A 21,236-nucleotide genomic window follows, 5' to 3' on the forward strand; every position below is an offset into this window, starting at 1 on the left:
ACAAACTTAAAACCGCTACTGGCACTACCTATAAGGGGACGACTGACTATATTTTTCAGGGAAAGATGATTTCTGTCCATACTGGCAAGTCTGTTAAATTAGAAAACTGTATCTCCAGCTGTTAAAAAAATCCTGATGCCTTTTTTATTGGTAGTATTGGGGGTGGGGGTGAGCTGATAAGCTATGGGACTGGAGATCAACACTGGGAGATGTGCTAAAGCTCCCCCAAAGCTTTTGTTCAATGATGTGCCCGTGCAGGTGACCGGGTGAGCCTCTGTGTCCCTCATAACCCATTCACCCCAAATGATTTCCTCAGTTAATTTTAATAGCAAATATTTTTCATTTTACTAAAAACAAACCCCCCCTTCATTTCTGCCATCACTTTCACAACCAGACACCATCTGACATTTTCCAATGAAACTTTAAAGATGCCCTGACTGGTTTCACTTCTCCCCAACGCCCTCCACTCCCCGTCATCTCAGCCTTCGCTCATGTGCCCTTCCTTCCTTCGAATGCAGCCTGGACATTGCAGTACTTAACCAAGTATTTGGCATGAACTTAAGGTATAGCTTTGGTTTTGTTTTCTTAGACTGTGCGGTTCTTGAAGGCCAATTTCAAAGCTTCTTTCCCAGGGCACTTACTGGCACTGATCTCTGAACAACTAATTATTGATTGGCAGGAGTCAATCTACCAAGGTGCGAGCAGAGGCTGGCAGGCAGCAAGAGCCACCACCAACTGCATATTTTTATCCACAGGATCTACCTTTACCTTGTATTGTAGATTCTTCAAGTTTTCCCAGTATCCATGGGTGACCTTTAAGAACACATTCTGGAATTAACTCAAAACACAAGGCGAGGGGTTGGCAAAAAGCCCTAATTGAAAAAGGGATGTTTTAGTGCTAGTAAATCACCAAGGCTATAGAAAACCCATCCCCTTGCTCCCTGGCCTTGATGTGAAACAAAAAGGCCAGGAGCGACTAAAGTTTCACAGTGGAATCCAGGTTAAACAATCACGAAGCGTGTGAACATGGGCAAACCACTTGACATCACTTGAGCCAGCAGTAAAATTGGATAAAAAGCAATCTTTGGCAAGGAAGCACTGAAACAGCTTCCCCAAACACAACCTTTCTGCCAAAGCAAGCTACTTATTGGTTGTTCAGATTCCAAAGCACACCTCCCAGGACCAAGTGCACAATTGGAGTTGCGGTTGGCTGCCACCTTGTGGTCTAAACTACAACTGCCTGTCAAATCTGGAGTGGCTGACAAAACCACCTGTGTAGTAAGGATTTCAGACCCCTCACTTACCTATTATCCAGTTTCATGTAATTCTTGGCTTACAGCACCCCACAAACAGAATCCCTAAGTCCTAGTACCACTTAAGATCCACTTCTATTAGCTACCAGTTTTGCTGGCTGGCTCAGAGCTGCTCTCAAAAGCTCCAACCCCCAGTTAGGAAGCATATTATATTGCAACTTTCTAGTTGTGGTTTGATCTACAAGCAAAGCCAAAGAAGGTATCTCACTCAGCAAACCTGCCTGCAGTTTATGTCCACCTTTCCTGACACTGCCAGGTATATGCTGTTTGTAATGCAGGATCATAGAAATGGCCTCATCAAATCTTCCTTTCATACCTTTACCAAAATTGGACTTAGCCCCAAGGGATATCTTTCAACACCCTGCTCTTCTTTGTCGATTCACTCATATTTCAATATTCTGAAACAGGCACAAAATCTGTTCCAAGACCAACAAAATAGCAACCTCCCACCACACAGAGCTGAGTTGGCATGGCTGTCTGGTAAGATGTTCAGCTTTCCAACCTCTTCCCAGAAATGGTAACCACAGTGGACAAGACTCTGTAGAGGCGTCTGCAGGAATGAAGAGAGCCCAAGGCAAAGCCACAGCTCTACAGAAACAAGTGATGTCACCCTGGATAGGCAACTTCCTAAACCAATCCAGTCCTGTCCCATTTACATTCTGACCCTTAAGGCTATTCCCATTCAAGCTCCATAATGTTAAGCAAACAAAATAGGGGCACACAACATTATTTCCTGATCACAAGTTTATTCAACACAAAATAATCCCTCCAACTTTACTGAGGTGGTTGACCACGTCCTCGACCAAATCCGCCTCTCTGCAAGAGAAAGCACATGATATCAGCATTAACAGTAACTCAGGGCACAGTAGGCATTCTTTTTATTTATTTGTTTATTTATTTTTAGAGAGAGGGAAAAGGAGAAAGAGAGGGAGAAAAAATCACTGTGTGGTTGCCTCTCAGTCGTGCCCCCAAGTGGGGTCCTGACGTGAAACCCAGTCATGTGCCCTGACTGGGAATCGAACCAGCGACACTTGGCTCGCAGGCCGACGCTCAATCCAGAGCCACAGCAGCCATTCTTATTGCTGGTGAGACCCCCAACACAGAGTGCAGGTCATAAATCCTAGCCTCGCCTTACTGGCTATAGGGCCACATTCACCTTTCAGGCCTGTTTCCTCATTTGTAAAATGGGAATATTGATACCCACTCAAGATTTGTGCTCATATACACATACGTAAACACCAGCACAAGATAAGGTCTTGTGTCTGCCACACACACACATCTCTTTTCACTGTGCTGTGAAGACCTGCCAGAGGACAGCCGCTCTCCCAGCAGTGATAGCCCAGTACCCACACAAGTACTTGAACTAGATTAACTAATCTCACAACTTTCTTGAGATAGCTACGATCATCACCTCTATTTTATAGCTGAAGAAACTGGGGCACAAATCACACCACCTGAAGAAAGATAGAGGATTTGATTCCAGTCCATCTTTGTTCTAGAGCCCACTCAACCTCCAATGATTCTCAACCTTAAGTTTTGGTTCATTATTAAAGAAATAGGTATAATAGTACAGATATAATAGTATTGATTTGTGAGACTCATCTCAGTAATTTATATATTGACAAAGGTTTCCACACTGTCTTAGTGTAAAAATTTTAATGGGAATTTATGGTTTTGGGGGAGAGGGAGAAGGAAGGATGGGACCCACTACACTGTACTATATCCCTACAACTTGCAGAACCCCACAGGGCTGAGGCCAGAGCAGTGGCCACTCATGGACAGCAAATGGAAACGAATACTCACAAACTGGAATTCAGTTGCTGACCCAGCCCCGGCCTCAGCTTTCTTGTCAGCACCAGCTGGAAAGAGAAACACCAATTTAGATTCATCACTAGGTCTGATCTACTGCAGACTAGTAACCCAACCCAATCCTGTGGAGAAAGCCATTTCAGCAAACAGACCCCATGAGGTACAAGTAAATTACATTTTCTGAGCCACCTTTTCCCCCTCCCTCTCCAGGGTAGCCTTCCCTAAGTCATCCTTGAAAACTCACAGCCCAAACTGTTGCCTCCTCCAGGAAGGCTGTCCTGACTGCAAAGTGTGGATGATGTACCCTTCCTACATGGTCCCAGAGGAATCCTTATTTCCCATTACTGAATCACCTACAAGCTTCAGATCAGCACCTAGCTTACAAAGGGAGCTCAATGAAGGAAGAACTAGAGGGTAAAGGACACAGAGAAAAAGCAACTTTATTATTATGTGCTGTACTGCCCTGTCCTGTCCAGGAGCCACTAGTCCAATATGTGTACAATAACGTACTGGATTTCAAAACTTAAGAGAATGCAAAATTTATTTTTTAAACTTATTTTAAAGATTTCATTTATTTGCTTATGTTTCAGAGAGGGGAAGGGATGGAGAATGAGAGGGAGAGAAATTTTGTGTGAGAGAAACATGGACTGGTTGCCTCTCGCACACTCCCAACTGGGACCTGGCCCACAAGCCAGGTGTGCGAACTGACCGGGAATCATACTGGTGACCTTTCGGTTCACAGACTGGCGTGCTCAACCCACTGAGCCACATTAGCCAGGACAAGATTTAGAGAATGCAAAATTTAAAAAAAAAAGAGAATGCAAATATCTCATTAATGTTTATATGGGTTAAAAAAATAACATTCATTACCTCCAAAAGAAATCCCATCATACATTAGTAGTCACTCTCTGCCCCCAGCCCTTGGCAACCACACTAATCTACCCTTCTGTCTATAAATTTGCGTAGTCTAGACATTTCACATAAACATACAATAAAAACATTAACATTCATGTGAATTATTGAAGTGTGGCTACTAGGAAATGCTGTGGTTCACATAGCAAGGGTGGGGCGGTAGGTTAGTTTGATTTCAGTAAATCTTATTTAAATAGAGGTCTCCCTTTGGCCCATTTCAGACCACATACACCACAGGCTGTTCACTCCCCTGCCCCTTTGACCAGTAAGCCGGTGTCTTCCCCATCTTTGTACCTTTGTTCATACTGATATCTTGTCTGAAATGTTCACTGCCCCTAAACTTGAGTACCCCCAAGGCTTGGTCCCAACTGTCACATGAGGATGAACCATTCCTTGATTCCCCATGTGGTGTGACTTTTAATAAGAGCAACCACTAACTTTCTCTAAATGGAGAGCATGTTTGCTGGAGGATTTCATTCCTACTACCCTTAAGTATTCAGGTCAAGTGCTCATTTCTATTTCACAAAGAACCAAGAACCATAACAAGAGGGAGGCAAGAGTGATACAGTAAAAATTCCTTTTTATACCTTGCTTTTATATCACATCTTGTGTTTCTGTAACAGAGTTGACTCTTTAAAACCAAACTGAATCCTATCACTCCTCTGCAAACACCAATGTCTCCCCATCCTACCCAAGAGTAAAACCCCAAGTTCTCCCATGGCCCAGAGAGCTGTGTGACCTACAGCCTTATCTGATTCTCCAACTGTCTTCTGTTGTTTAAACAAACCAGGTGCATTCCCCAGAGGACCTTTCCCTGAAACACTTTCCCCAGATGGCCACTAGCTGGCTGCCCTTTACCTCGTCCAGGTGCTTGCTTAAATCTCACTTCTGCAACTTTCCCTGAAAACCCTATTGAAAATTATACCCCCTGCCCATTAATTTTTCCCTGTAGCACCCACACCATTGGACATATTGGGTTGGCCAAAAATTTTATTTAGTTCTTTATGTACGTGACAGCTGTCATATTAGTGTGCATTTATAAAAACCAAATACGGTGAATTTTTGTGTAGCTATTCTAAAATTGAAGATGGAAGAAAATACGCAACATTTTTGGTGTATTATGCTTTATTATCTAAGAAAAGGAAAAAATGTAACTGAAATGCAAAAAAGATTTGTGCAGTGTGTGAAGAAGGTGCTATGACTGATCAAATGTGTCAAAAGTGGCTTGTGAAGTTTCTTGGTACTACTGACATTTTGGCCAAATAATTCTTTGCTGTGGGCCTTATACATCGGAAGATGCTTAGTAGCAACCCTGGCCTCTACCCACTAGAAGCCAGTAGGAGAAGATAGCTGACAGACTCAAAATATCCAAATGAAGTTATTGGTGAAAATGAAAAATATGTCTTTTATTTTATGGGAAAAACTAATTGGGGACTTTTTGGCCAACCCAATACATATTTATTTTTGCTCATTCATCTCTTACCACTAAAATGCAAGTTTAATAAGAAGGGCCTTTAAAAAAAAAAAAGTATTTATTTTTAGAGAAAGGGGGGAGGGAGGGAGAAAGAGGGAGAGAAACATCAACATGTGGTTACTTCTCATGTGTCCCCAACCAGGGACCTGGCCCACAACCCAGGCATGTGCCCAGACTAGGAATCGGACCAGCAACCCTCTCTAGCTGGCAGGCCAGAGCTCAATACACTGAGCCACACCAGCCAGGGTGAGAAGGGCCTTTTGTCTGATATGTACACTACTGTTTCCTCAGCTCCTGGGACAGTGCCTAGAACACCACAAGAACTCCATATATATATATATATATTTGCTCAATGAACAAACACCTGTTGTTCCAAGGCAATGCAAACAACTGCTATTTAAAAACAAGATTCTACACTATTTTTGCAGTAAGAAAACAAAGTAATTTGAGTGGAGCTTACCCTCAAGGAACTTACAGGAACATAACCACAAAATAAAACCATGTTGCTTTCCTTAAAAGTTTGCAGTTTTGCTCTACGTTAAGGTCTTCATCTAAAGTCTGCCCCTAGCTCATCGAGGGTGTTCCTCCCAATCCCCATTCATAAAATCCCAGCATAAGGCAAGAAAGCACAGAGGACTCCAGCAGGAGACTGAAGAATGAAACCAAGGATCTTTCCGGTCACTCTGGCATCTTTGAGGGCTGATGGAAAATCCAGAGATTCTACCCCAACAGCCCCACACAGCATTACTCACGGGGCACAGCGCTCCGTCTGTAAGTGTCTCTGTCAGCTTCCCCTCGTGTGAGTCTTGCAGGTCGCTCACCCTCCAGACCTACACAAAGTAAACACAGTGAACACAGGGCAATACAGGAACCCTTCCCCGCTTCAGGCCAAGAAAACTGTAACTGCTCTCCTAGTCTCACTGGACAACTTAAGTCATTATAATAGATTAATAGGAACCCCTGTACCCAGAACTGCCAGCTAGAAACCTGTCATCATTGACATTTTGGCTCCTTGAAGGCCTGGGAAAACTCACTCAATTAAAATGCCACACATCTGCGAAGGAATTGCTTTCTTCTACTGTATTTCTCAATATAAATCCATATTCTCCAATTACTTGGCAAATTCAGAAATTCGGCTACTTCTACAAACATTTCAATAGTCAAATTTTAACTTGATCCAGCTCTGAAATGGAAAACTTCCTGTGCAAAGGAGGCATCATAGATGAAAGCCCCACCTCCAGAAATAAGTATATAGAGGCCACCAAGAATCCTTCGTTCCCTCTCTGGGCTTCTCCATATTCCTCCCCTCCCGCCCCATATCTCCTTCTTAAAAACATTCTTAAAAACACTGTAAGTTTAATTTAGTATTCTCTCTACCCAGCTACCCTGGACCTTATCTAGAGTCCATATGGTTAAAATACAAGCCATGAATTTTTAATGTAGAAGACATAAAATCAAACCTGAAGTGATTGGCTAAAATAAACAAACGCAAGGTCCCACATAGGCCTACTAAATCAAGAGTCTGTGGGGCACAGAGAGACAATGGCATCCCCCCACCAAGCGATTCCAAGATGCAGTGGAGAACTTTTGCTCTAGATATGTAACCCTATTAAACCACGAGAATCCTCTAGAGAGCATTTGTAAAAAATAGATTCCTGAGCTCCACGAAACCAATCTCCAGGGCAACCTGGAGAGCCTGATGATCATCTGTGTATAGGATTCTCTGCATCCCATCTCATCACCCAAGCCCACAAACTGCTCTTCCTACAAAGGTTCTTGTGACAAAAATTTCAAAACCTAAGGAAATCACAACCTTGAAAAAAATGCAACTGTGAGCAAGCAGACAATCTGCGCCCCCCCGTCTCCCCCCACTAAGAAGCATATCCTTTCACACTGTGATTCCCCCTGAAAAAGTTGCTCACTGCTCTACCACATGTGTCTGGGCCTGACTCCAGTTCCATTACAAGTCCCATGCTAGGGGACAAAGGTTCCAGGACTGACCCAAGGTCCTATACGCCAGAGGCCCTCTACAGCCGACACCAATGGTGTAAGACCACTTCCATCCCACAAAAACTCCACCACTTCACACATAACCCTGCTCCCAGAAAGAGCAGCTACAGAATAGGCTGCTGGAGGCATTTATTTGGGCACCATACCTTTGGGCCTTGGCCTGCCAGTCTCAGGCCGGCTGCGGCGCAAAGTGGCAGGCACGATCTCGGGGGGCAGGTGGAGGTAATCGCGCAGATACTGGATGCCCTCGTTGGTAAGGTACCAGTAGAAGTGTCTCCAGGCAAACTGTTCCTTCACGTAGCCTCGTGATTTGAGGGACTGTAAAACAGAAAACTACTGCTAAGACAGAACTAGAAGCTTAGAACTAGAAACACAGCGCAAAGGGAAGCTAAACAGCATAGAATGCGAGTTTTCAGGAGGTATCTACCTCACAGCCCTTCAAGGCAGCAAACAACTCTGGTTGTCCTGACCTCTCCTTAGAGTTTGCCGTGAACGGCAGTGGAAAACCACTCCATCTGCACCCCACTCCAGCAGCCCCCCGGCTACCTGCATGGCCTTCATCACGTGGAGATTAGGCACGTTCTTGTCTGCCAGCTCGGGGTGTTTCGGCATGTGCACATCCTTCTTGGCCACCATCACTCCCTCCTTAAAAAGGAGTTCATAAATGGCAATCCGGTTCTTCTTGGGCATCAACATCTGCAGAAAGAAACCCATCACCAAGAGCACTTCTGAGCAGTGCGGCCAGGGTTCAGAAACCGACCACACAAAATCACTGTCCAATGAGCTGAAACGTCAAACACAAAAATACACAGAAAACATGCAGGAAGGAGAAAATTTAAACTCCTTAGCCTGAAACCGACCCTTTACGAGCTCCCACCTCCAGCCCTAAAAGCACTTCAGGTGAGAAAAAAGTCGCCACGGCATTAAAACGGGGATACATACTCGCTCCAAACTTTCACCTTTACAACCGCAAAGGTATAATGGGGCGCCGGCTCTGTATACTCTTAGTACCTGGGTACCAAGGCTGTACTTTCAGCTACGCAAGGAGATGTCAGAGGAGTCTTATTCACGACAGGCCGCTGACCCCAAACCAAAGGACTAAGGTCTTCGCAGCCTCATTTTCTGGAATCCCGGGGCCAAGCGAGGAGGCAACCGGGGCGACGGGGTTTCTTCCCCCAAGCAAAAGCGTGCAAGCGGGTGGCAGTCCCCCTAACCTCGCTCACGGATCCGGCCAAGCAAGGGCTTCATCCTCCCCACCAGGCCCTCCGCCATCGAGACACCCATCTTCGCCAACAGCGCCCCACTACCCCACAAACTACGCTTCTGGCCTATTTCACTGCTCAGAAATGGGCCTGCGGGCAGCAGGAGAGGGACCTCCGCCCCAACCCAGGGGAAGCGCAGTGACTATGGCGGAAAGAGAGGCAGGATGGAGGCTGATAGAAACCCTACTCCAGAGGAACTCACTGCGGCAACTGCTGCGTCCGGAGCCGGAGCTGGAAAGGAAAAGGCATGCGCAGCATTGCGCGGCGTCTCTTCCGTACTGGCGTGCCCCGCCCCCCGTCAGGACCCGAGCACTGCCTGGGGTGGCCTCGGAGGTGCCTGAGAGAACGGCTGTTTTTGGCAGTCTGAAGCTCTGACCGCACTATGAACACTGGCGAGTCGAAACCGTCTCCGGGAACTTGCTTTGTCGGTAAAGGGTCACTTTTATGTTTGGAAACGGGTTACTTATTTATTACCAACGATAATTTTACTTAATGTTTTGCAAGTAATACATGCGCTTTGAGTGGGAAAAGAGAGAACATACAAAGTAATAACAACAATAACAGAAGACTAAAAACAATCCTGTCAATCAAAGGTAATTATTATTGACACTTTAGTATACATTCTTTCAAACTCATATGCACTCAAGCAAATGTGTAAGTAAGTGTGTGTGGTGTGTGTGTGTACATATATGAGGTCTCTCCAGAAAAAGTCCAGCCATTGTTAATATAACAAGAATGGCTTGCGGGACATGGATGTAACCTGTCACTCAAGGATCGTGGACTGGAATGCACATGCGTGAATAATGACGACTTGACTGTGCAAGTCAGTGGAGGGGTGGTAGCCGTTGAGTGAGCATGTGTACTGTGTGGTCATCACATTCAAATAACTGAGCAAGAAGAGCAATGAATCTGCATCAGATTTTACATTAAGCTTGACCGTCCAATGCAGAATCTATTTGGATGATTCAGGGGGCCACAGCTATGGGCAACCGGTGATTGGCAGCTTCAGCACCACAACACATCTGCTCATGTGCAGAGTTTTTAGGCAAAACATCAAATCACCCAGGTGACTCAGTTCCCCCTACAGCCCAGATTTGGTGCCCTGCAACGTCTGGCTTTCCCAAAACTAAAGCCACCTTTGAAAGGAAGAGATTTCAGACCTTTGATGAGATTCAGGAAAATATGAGGGAGCAGCCTATGGCGACTGGGAGAACTGTGTGAGGTCCCAAGGTGCTTACTTTGAAGGGGACTGAGGCATCATTGTCCTATGTACAATGTTTCTTGTATCTTCCTCAATAAATCTCTATTTTTCACATTATATGACTGGATACTTTCTGGAATATATAATTTTTCACTCTGTGATTGGAAATACTGTATGTTAAATTCTTCAGTATTAAATTCTTCAGATGTGCACACACATCTGCACCCTTGCCCATAATTTACTTAGGATAAATTCCTGGAAGTGTACTTGTTGACTAACAAAGTACACACTAATCTCATTGCTCTTTTAATTTGCTCTTCTTGATTACTTCTATGACTAAACATTTTTTCTTTTTAGGCATTTGTGTTCCTTCTATAAATTGTTCATTTCCATTACCTGTTTCCTTACTGAGAGTTTTTTTCCCTGTTTATTTGAACTCACTCTTTATGTATTAAAGCTATTAACCTTAAGTCACATATTTTTAAAGAATTTCCCCCAGTTTTCCATTTGCCTTGATTTTCATGGTGTTTTGTAGAAGTTTTACATTTCTATCCAAATCTTTATGGTTACAGATTTTGGTACTATGCTTAAAAAGTCACTCCACACCTCATGATTGTATAAATATTCACCTAATCCTCGAGTGAGGATTAAAAAAAAAAAAGAACTCAGAATTTGTCTTGTGGGAGAGAGTTGAGTGAGATCAGGTAAGGGAATTATCTAAGACCCTGTGAAGATCTGAGATCACCTACAGAGGGTGTGCAGTGAGAAGAGGATGAGGAGGGACCACACAGCACTTCCCAGCTCATCCTAGGATGCTATTCCTGTGGGTTACCTCCATACCTGGCTGGAGCTGTCTTGTAGGGAAGGACTATGCCTTTCTCCTCTCTCAGTGTACTCTTCAGCAGTTACTACAATATCTCACACATATTAAATATACTGACCAAATGTTTCAGGAATAAACAGTAACCTCTTGGATAGCGGAGGAGATTAGAGGTTATTAAAGTAAGGAAGGAGGACAGATGAATAATAATGCCCTGGGAGTCTACAGAAGACTTCTCAGGTGACAATGCATCCTTGAGTTCCCTGAATTCTATGCAGCTGTTAGGCTTTGAGCACCTGGCAGTGGGCAGGTGGTAGGGCAAGGGTGGGGGCAGGAATACACATGGATCAGACACCAACCAACAAATAGCTCTGTTATGTGCTGGAAGCTACGGAGAAAATGACCAGGTGTGGTGACAGATGAGAATGGAGAATAAGGCGGTGACTTACAGCTGAAACCTATGGAGGAGTCAAGCTTAGGTTGAGAATGGGCTGGGGGAACAATTTCTGTGAAAGGCCTTAACTTTAGAGGAGGACTTGAACTGAAAGGCAGCCAGCATGGCTAAGAAAAGGCTAACAAGATGACTTTGGTGGACACATGGGCCTCAGGAAGGAGTTAGGATTTTATCAAAAGTGCAACGAAAAGCCACAAAAAGGTTTCATGCAATAGTGTGACAGGATCAGATGTCTGTTTGAAAGAGATTACCTTTATAAAGACCAACCCGAATTTTACTACTTCCATACTATATTGTGCATTAAATATAGGTATATAACCTGCCATGTATTTAAGACACACACACACAAAACACAGGAAACAAAAACTGAGGTTTAGAGAAATAGATGTGTCTTAGCAAGATCACAGAGGTAAGAAATAAAGGATCTGGACTCTGACTGCAGAGCCTGCAGCTGCCCCACTGCCTTCAGCTGTCCCTCTGCCATGGGTCTTCCAGCTGGGGCCAAGATCAGGGAAAGGGAGCCAGGATCCAGAATTCAGAGCAGAGAGAGGAGGGGCTTTGGCTCTCCTGGGGTTTGGTCTCATCTCTGCTGCCCATTAGAATCCCTTGGGAGGTTTTTAAATATCCATTCATCCAGGCCACACCCCAGATCCATTAAGTCAGACTCTGGAGTTAGGGCCCAGCTATTTTACTTTATAATTTTTCTTGATATACATATAATACTACCGGTAATATACATGCAGTAAAGTGTACAAATATTTTTTATTTATTCATTGATTTTAGAGATAGAGAAAGGGAGAGGGAGAGAGAAAGAGAGAGAGACATCAACTTGCTGTCCCACTTATGCATTCATTGGTTGATTCTTGTATGTTTCCTGATGAAGGATCAAATTCAAAACCTTGGCATATCCGGATGATGATGGTCTAGCAAACTGAGCTACCTGGACAGGGCAAAAAGTGCACAATTCTTAAAGTTACAATTCAATGTTTTTTTACATGTGTGTGTAAATCCATGTTAACCACCATCCAGATCAAGAGATAAAATATGACCAATACCCCAGAAGCTTCCCAGTCCAGTCAATGCCCCACCCCACTCCCAGGTACACACTGTTCTGACTGATGTCACCACAGTATTGTTTGTGTCTGGCTTACCCACCCATCTCCATTGTTAGGTCTGTGAGACTCCATGGCGGAGGCATCAGTCCTACATTATTTTTTGTTGCTGAGTGGCATTGCACTGCATAGGCATACCACAATCTGTTTAGTTATTTATCAGTTGATGGACATCTAAGTTGTTTCTAGGGTTTGGCGATTATAAATAAAGCTGCTATGCATTTTTATATGTGTCTTCTTGTGGACATGGGTATTGGGCAGCTATCGTTGAGAACTGCTGTTACAGAGAGAACCACAGTCCCAAAATGGCTTCACTTGTGCTAAAAGCCCATGGCACCAAACCTAGAGTAATACCTAACCTATTTGCAGTTTCAGCCTCTCGCAGGAGTGGTATTTTAAACCTACCCCTCCCCTAAGGGAAGGTGTCCTTGCCTAAAACAATCCATTCTTAACTTCAGTCCCACCTCTTTCTGTCTATAAAAACCTTCCCCTCAGAGTGCCCTTCTATTTAGTAGATTGGGATGCTGCTCCATTTATGAATCACTTATTAAAGCCAATTGGATCCCCTACTTTAGTTTACTTTGAGGAATCTATAAACTCCTGAGGGCCACTGCTGAAGATGGAAGTCAGGGCCTAGGTCCCCTGGAACCCTTGGGAGTCCCTGCGTGTTGGAAATGAGAAAACTATGGCTTGTAAGGATTTTCTGTTTGCAGTTCCTTTCTGTTTGAGATTCCAGGACCTTTAATAAAATCTGTGTCACAGCAGGCATGGAGGGAGACCCGGGGAGTAGCACCTCCTATGGCCAGCACAGTGGCTTCTCTTCCTGAGGCTCTGGGAACAGGGTGGAGGGCACCCTTCCATGGCCCAGATAGGGTGATGCACTGGCTGTAACAACAGTAAACCAGACATTCCTCAACAACCAACAGCGGCCTCACCTGCCTCACATCTCCCGTCGCCACATCTAGAATAGCTTCCTAATCCTGTAGCATGTTACCTCCTCCCACTCCTGAAGAAACCTCTTCAAAAGAGCCATCTGTGCTGTGAATTTTCATTTTTAGTTCCCATAGCATGAGATTCTGTGATGAGTAGGTAGAAGGCTGCTGATACATTCTCAGACACACACACACACACACACAGACGTCACTCAACTGGCCATGGGTGAGGGTGTGATTTCTTCTCTAAATGGAGCCTGACCATCCCCTCCATGTGGGCAAACTACACCCTGTACAGCCTCTCTCTCTCAGTAACCGCCACCTCTTTGTCATTGTTTTGGGAAGTTCCTCTGAACTCACCTACCTGGAGCTGCCATTATTATCTTTCTGACTTATTTGATAATGATCTGTTGCCTTGTGTTTTCTGCTCTTGAGGATGCTACAAAGATGAGCCACATTGCTCTCAAGGTCTGGTGTATCCATTGTCACTGGGAAAGCTCTGAGCATGTTTCATACTTTCTTGTTTTCTTTTCAATTGCCTCACTACATCTTCCAGTACTCAGTTTTTTTGGGGAAACTGAGGCATGGGAAGGTTTGGATATCAGATCCATGAGGGCTAGGGTTTCTGCCAGTGGTGCTCACAGCTGGGGCCCCAGCAGCCTGGGACAGTGCACACAGGGCGGCTTGGTAAAGATCTCTTAAGGAAATGAATGAAGCTTATGGTGCATTTTGGTTTTGAAGTTCCTACCTCATCTCATCTTCCTACTGAGCCTTTTTCCTCAGCATGGTTCTCCAGGATTAGCAAGGGAGCCACTCTGCTCGGTAGATTTTCCCCTCCATGGCCCGCCATTGAGAGCACAGACTCAGGAGCTGCTGGGCCTGCTACACAGCGCAGCTCTGCCACTTTGTAGCTGTGGGACTGTGGGTCAATCTCTGAGCCTTTCTGTGCCTCCAGTTCCTCCTCTCTTTACTGGAAATAACAATAGTACCAAATTCATGGAGTTGTGGGCAGAATTCAGAAAGTTAGGAAGTGCTGGCCAGGGAGGTCAGTTGGTTAGTGCATCGTCTTGATATGCCAAGGTTGTGGGTTCAATCCCTGGTAAGGGTACATGCAAGAATCAACCAATAAGTACATAAATATAAGTGGAACAACCAATTGATGTTTCTCTCCCTCTGAAATTAATAAATAAAATTTTAAAAAATAAGTTTATTCAGCCCTGGCTGGCGTGGCTCAGTGGATTGAGCACTGACCTGCCAACTAGAGGGTCACTGGTCCAATTCCCAGTTGGGACACATGCCTGGGTTGTGAGCCAGGTCCCCAGTTTCAGGCACGTGAGAGGCAACCACAAATTGATGTTTCTCTCCCTCCCTTCCCCTCTCTCTAAAAATAAATAAACAAAATCTTTAAAAAAAAGTAATACTGTAACTTTATAAAAAAATGTTTATTCAAGTGATGTGTTTGGAGTAGTGCCTTCTATATGGCAAGTACACAAGAAATGTTAGTTATTAGTATTATAATAATTAACATTTTAGTTTTTAAACATTTATTTTTTCTATATTTATTTTAAACATTTATTTTTTTATATCATTATCAAATAAAATCAGATACGGAAAAATAAAAGTATAGCTTAGTGAAGTTTTATAATGCAAATGCCTTTGTAACCACCACCCATGTCAACAACTAGCACTTTGCTGTGCCCTGCAGGCCTCTATTGCCCCATCCCGAGTGCAGCCCTGACTCCCTCCAACAGTGCCTACAGTTCTGACTCATAGCTCTCACTTATGTGGAGTGTTACTACTTGTGTGTGCATCTCTATACAATGGTTCAGTCCTGCTCATTTAAAAAAAAAAAAAATCAGTCTTATTGGTGTATAACTTACATCCAAGAAAATTCACCAGTTTTAAGTGTCCAATTTGATAAGTTTTGATAGTCATGGAACCACCAATCATGATATAAGAACATTTCCACTGTTCCCCAAAATGTCCTCTTGCCCTTTATACTCCACCCCTCCCCCACTCCTGGGCCCAGGCAACCACTGATCTGCTTTTCGTGAAGAGCTTCTTTCACTCAGCATAATGGTTTTGAAATTCAACTATGTCATAGCCTACATGGGTATTTTATTCCTTTTTGTTGCTGTGTAGTATTCCATTGAATGAATATACATCAAACTTGTTTATGCATTCATTTTTTTGATGGACATTTGGGTTGTTACCAGTTTTGGGCAATCACAGATAAAGCTGCTATACACATACAAGTTTTTGTATAGACAAATGGTTTCATTCTCTGGAAAAATATACAGGAATAGAATTGCTAAGTTGTATAAGAGGTGTGTGTCAAAACTGATATGAAACTGTCAAACTGTTTTCCAAAGTGGCTGCACCATTTTACATTCTCATCAGCAATATATGAGAGGTCTAGTTACTCTACAACCTTGCTAACATTTAGAACTGTCAGAGTTTTAAAACATATTTATTAAATTTATTGAGGTGACATTCATTAATAAGGTCATATAGGTTGCAAGTGCACATTTCTATGATACATCATCTGTATATTGTACTATGTGCACATCACCCAAAATCAAATAATCTTCTGTCATCATATATTTGACCTCCTTTACCCTTTACTACCCCCCTTTCCTCTGGTAACCACCATACTGTTGTCTGTGTCTGTGAGTTTTAGTTTGAAATATATCCCATAGATGAGTGAAATCATATGGTTCTTAGCTTTTTCTGACTGACTTATTTCAGTTAGCATAATATTCTCAAGATCCATTCACGTCGCAGTTGACAGTATTTCATCTTTTTTATGGCTGAGCAGTATTCCATTTATATATTTACATCTTCCTTATTCAATCCCCTATTGAAGGACACTGTGTTTGTCTCTATGTTTTGGCCACTATGAATAATGATGCAATGAACATAGGAGTGCATAGATCTTTGCAAATAAATGTTTTTTAGTTTTTTTGGTAGATACCCAGGATAGGGATTGCTGGGTCACATGATAACTCTGTTTTTTGAAGAACCACCATACTATTTTCCATAAGGATTATACCAGTTTACATTCCCACCAGCAGTGAATGAAGGTTCCTTTTTTCCACAATGCCTCCAACAATTGTTACTGTCTTGTTGATAATATCCATTCTGACAGGTGTGAGAATTGTCACAGTTTTTTAGAAATCAGTTATTTTAACCCATTCCAATAGGTATGAATTGGTATCTAATTATAGTTTTGTTACCAAACAGCAAGTGAGGTCCTGCTGCCCACACCACCCTCTAGGCAAAATTCCAGAGGCAAAGGTTTGGTGATAAAGGAAAGGAGTCTTTATTCAAAAGTGTCACAATTTTGGAATAACAGTTTTCCACATACATTAGTCACTTAAGCCTATCAGTTGAAGCTAAACACCTGAGTTCTATCAGTCCCCCTGTTTTTAATTACCTTATTTCTATGGGGTTAGTTTACAAATTAAAACAACATAAGATATACAAAAGCTACACAATTTTGGAAGAATGTCAGTCTTCTGCCTCAGACGTCGAACCCTCTAGAATAACCCTGCCACTCTGCCAGGCCAGCCTGATCCTAGGTTCCTCCCGGAGTTCCTTCCCATCCAAAATGCAGTCAGCTGCAGCACAATCACTCAGGCATCCTCAAGGGAGAAAGAGGAAGAGAGAGCCAGAGGGAGCCAAAGAGCCAGCAAGCCAGCCTGAGAGACCGAGAGCCCTTCTTTTATTTCAAATCTTCTGGTCTATAATTCTAGGCACTCTGGAGGCATTCAACTTCTCAGCCAATCCCATCCTAGGCTGTTTACCATCGCCCTGGGCAACCTCCTCCTACAGTCCCTCCTACTTCTCCCGAGATCTCAGTTTTGATTTGCATTTCCCTGATGACCAGTAATATTAAGTGTCTTTTCATGTGCTTGTTTAGCCATTTGTCCATCTCTTTTCCTTTTCTTTTAAAATTAAAATTGACATTCAATATTATATTTTTTTCAGGTATGCAGTATAGTGGTTAGACATTTATATAACTTACAAAGTGATTCCCCTTGATATTTCCAGTACCCTCCTGGCACCATACACAGTTATTACAAAATTATTGACTATATCCCCTGTGCTGTACTTTACACAATATAACTATTTTGTAACTGCCAATTTGTACTTCTTAATCCCTTCACATTTTTTACCCAGCCCTCCAACCCCCCTCCAATCTGGAATCAGTCTTTTCTCTGTATCTATGAGTTTGTTTATGTTTTGTTCATTGATTTTTTTGTTTAGTTTCCACATATAAGTTAAATCACATGGTATTTGTCTTTCTCTGTCTGACTTAATTCACTCAGCACAATACAGTTTAGGTCCATCCGTGTCACAAACGGTAAGATTTTATTCATTGCTATGGTGGAGTAATATTCCATTATATATATATACCACTTCTTCATTATCTATTCATTTATTGATGGACACTTAGGCTGCTTCCATATCCTGACTATTGTAAATAATGCTGCAATTAACATAGATATGCATACATCTTTTCAAATTAGTGTTTTGGATTTCTTTGGATAAATATCTAGAAGTGGGATTGCTGGGTCATATGGTAATTATATTTTTAACTTTTTGAGGAACCTTCATACTTTTCCAACCTGCATTTCCACCAACAGTGCACAAGGGTACCCCTTTCTCCACACCCTCACCAATGCTTATTGTTTGTTGATTTATTGATAATAGCCTTTCTGACAGGTGTGAGATGATATCTCACTGCAGTTTTAATTTGTATTTCTCTCATGATTAGTGACATTGAGCATCATTTTATATGTCTATTGACCATCTGTATGTCCTCTTTGGGAAAATGGGCTATTCCAGTCATCTGCCCATTTAATCCAATTGTTTTTTGTTTTGGTGTTAAGTTGTATGAATTCTTTATATGCTTTGGATATTAAACTGTTATTGGATGTATCATTAACAAATATTTTCTCCCATTCAGCAGGTTGTCTTTTTGCTTTATTGGTGGTTTCCTTTGCCGTACAAAAACCTTTTAGTTTGATGTAGTCTCATTTGTTTATGTTTTCTTTTGTTTCCCTTGCTTGAGGAGACACATTAAAAAGAGAAATTACTAAGAGTGATACCAAAGAGTTTTCTGCCTAAAACTTCTAGAAGTTTTGTGATTTCTGGTCTTAAATTTAAGTATTTAATATTTTGAATTTATTCTTGTATATGGCATAAGAAAATGGTCTACTTTCTTTTTTCTTTTTTCTTTTTGCATGTATCTGTCCGGTTTTCCCAACACCATTTATTGAAGAGACTTTACCCCATTATAAGTTCTAATTTCCTTTGTCATAGATTAGTTGACCAGATAGATGTGGATTTATTTCTGGACTCTCTGTTCTGTTCCATTGATCTCTTTTTGTGCCAGTACGATGCTGTTTTGATTACTATAGCCTTGTAGTATAGTTTGATATCAGGTATCATAGTTGCAACTTTGTTCTTTTTACCTCAAGATTGCTTTGGCTATTCAGATTCTTTTTTAAAAAATTGATTTAAGAGGGAGAAGAAGCATTTATCTGTCATTCTACTTGTTTATGCATTCATTGGTTACTTCATGTATGTGCCCTGACCAGAGATTGAACCTGTAAATTTGTTGTATCAAGAAAACATTCTAACCAACTGAGCTACCAGGCCAGGGATATTCAGGGTATTTTGTGGTTCCATATAAATTTTAGGACTGTAATCTTCTCCCCTCCACAGCTTTATTGAGATATGATTGACAAATAAACATTCTACATATTTAAGATGTATGATCTGATGTGTTGATATCTTTTTGAAGTATATTTTATTGATTATGCTGTTACAGTTGTCCCAATTTATTTTCCCTTTGTTTGCCTTTGCCCAGTACCCCCCTTCCTTCCATCAATCCTACCCCCCTTAGTTCATGTCCATGGGTCATGCATATAAGTTCTTTGGCTTCACCCTTTCCTTTATTATTCTTAACTTCCCTCTGTCTATTTTGTACCAACCAATTATGCTTCTTAATCCTTGCACCATTTCCCCATTTCTTCTCCTTCTCCCTCTCAGCTGATAACCCTCCAAATGATCCCCATACCTATGATTCTGTTCCTATTCTTGTTCACTTCGTTGGATTTTGTTTTCATTTTTTAGATTCAGTTGTTGATAATTGTGAGTTTGTTGTCATTTTAATAGTCATATTTTGATTTTTTTCTTAAGTAAGTCCATTTGATATTTCATGTAATAATAGCTTGGTGACAATGAACTCCTTTAGCTTTCCCTTGTCTGGGAAGCACTTCATCTGCCCTTCCATTCTAAATGATATCTTTACTGGATAGAGTAATCTTGGTTGTAGGTCCTTGCTTTTCATCACATTGAATACTTCTTGACAGTCCCTTCTTGCCTGCAAAGTTTCTTTTGAGAAATCAGCTGATAACCTTATAGGCACCCCTTTGTAGTAACTCTGCTTTTCTCTTGCTGCTTTTAAGATCCTCTCTTGATCTTAAAACTTTGGCATTTTAATTATAATGTGTCTTGGTGTGGTCCTCTTTGTGTCTAGGTTGTTTGGAACTCTGTGTTTCCTGGACTTGTATGTCTATTTCCTTTGCCAAATTTGGGAAGTTTTGCTTCATTATTTTTTCACATAAGCTTTCACTTTCTTGCTGTCCTTCTTCTCCTGCTGGCACCCCTATGATTCGGATGTTGACATGTTTAAAGTTGTCCCAGAGGTTTCTATGGTTCTCCTCATTTTTTTCAATTCTTGTTTCCTCATTCTGTACTGGTTGACTTTTTTTCTTCCTTATGTTCCAAATCATTGATTTGAACCCCAATTTCCTTCCCTTCACCATTGGTTTTGTGTGGATTTTCCTTCGTTTCACTTAGCATAGCCTTCACTTCTTTCCTTATGCATTTGCCATACTCAAGTATATCTGTCAAGTCTGTGAGCATATTTATCATCAGTGTTTTGAACTCTGCATATGTTAGGCTGACTATCTCCTCGTCACTTAGTTCTCCCACTGGAACCTTGACCTGTTCCCTCTTATGGGCCACACTACTCTATCTCCTCAACTTGACAGCCTCCTGTGTTTGCCTGTGTTTTAGGTAGAGCTGTCACACCTGTTATGTTGTAAGGGGCGGAGCCTAAGGTATTCATCAGTGTGGCAACCTGTTTCACCACATTGTGGCGCTGTATGTGGGGGAGGGGTCTGAGTGGGAACAATGCTACTTGCTCAGTACTCACCCCTTTTCCAGGCATTTCTCACTTCCCACATGGAACTGGTGCCTCTCTAGCTGTTGCCCTGGCTGTGGCTCCTAGAGTGGGTGGATCTGCAGATGTTCTAGGACCATAGGGGTCCTCTAAACGAACAGATTCTGCTGAGAGACTGGCACTTTCTTCCTCTGCCCCAATCCTCACTGGTTTTCATAGTCAGAAGCAATGAGGCTTTATTTTCCCCAGTGCTGGAACCGTGAGCTGCATGGTCTTGTCTGCTGCTGGGAGTGCTCCCCAGGTGTCCCTCCCTACTTTTTTAAACGCGTGACTGCACTTTCTGCCTGCCAACCACAGGTGCTGCCGCCACTGTCGTCACCACATAGTGTTCTCTCCACCCCTTCTTCCTGTCTGGATGAATATTCCTTCTTTATATCTTTGTTAAACTTCCATGCAGCTCGATTTCTGGAATTCTGGTTGTCTCTGGTTTTGAGGTAGTTGTATTCCTTCTTAGTTGTGGAAGGAGACGCAGCATGTCTACCTACGCCTCCATCTTGGCTGGAAGTCCCTGTCGATATCTCTTTTCTGAAAGGTCTGTCCTTTCAAATCTTCTGACTATTTAAAAAAATTTAAATATACACATAAAAATTGCCATCTTTACCATTTTTAAGTGTACAGTCAATCCTTTGCCATTTTAAAAATGGAATTGATTTTTTTTCTTAGTATTGAGTTGTAGGAA

The 21,236-nt window shown here is 42.4% G+C and overlaps 1 protein-coding gene across 3 annotated transcripts; it reads right to left on the minus strand.

Annotated features, from left to right (window-relative positions):
* Positions 1-2,045: 2,045 nt before the first annotated feature.
* Positions 2,046-9,068, minus strand: LOC150006860 (small ribosomal subunit protein eS10). Of its 3 annotated transcripts, none has more exons than XM_090282237.1 (6): positions 8,983-9,068; positions 8,065-8,214; positions 7,665-7,836; positions 6,261-6,338; positions 3,117-3,172; positions 2,046-2,129 (listed from the first exon to the last, which is right to left on the minus strand). In XM_090282237.1, the coding sequence occupies exons 2-6, from the start codon at positions 8,212-8,214 to the stop codon at positions 2,088-2,090; spliced, it is 498 nt and encodes a 165-aa protein (XP_090138363.1). In that variant the 5' UTR covers positions 8,983-9,068; the 3' UTR covers positions 2,046-2,087. The 3 variants fall into 3 exon arrangements, with proteins under 3 accessions (XP_090138363.1, XP_090138365.1, XP_090138364.1); XM_090282239.1 differs by lacking the exon at positions 8,983-9,068 and adding an exon at positions 8,530-8,970; XM_090282238.1 differs by lacking the exon at positions 8,983-9,068 and adding an exon at positions 8,461-8,523.
* Between the last annotated feature and the right edge of the window lie 12,168 nt (positions 9,069-21,236).

This window comes from Furipterus horrens, unplaced genomic scaffold, assembly GCF_987537825.1.
Source record: "Furipterus horrens unplaced genomic scaffold, mFurHor1.1.pri manual_scaffold_6, whole genome shotgun sequence".
NCBI classification, from domain to species: domain Eukaryota; kingdom Metazoa; phylum Chordata; class Mammalia; order Chiroptera; family Furipteridae; genus Furipterus; species Furipterus horrens.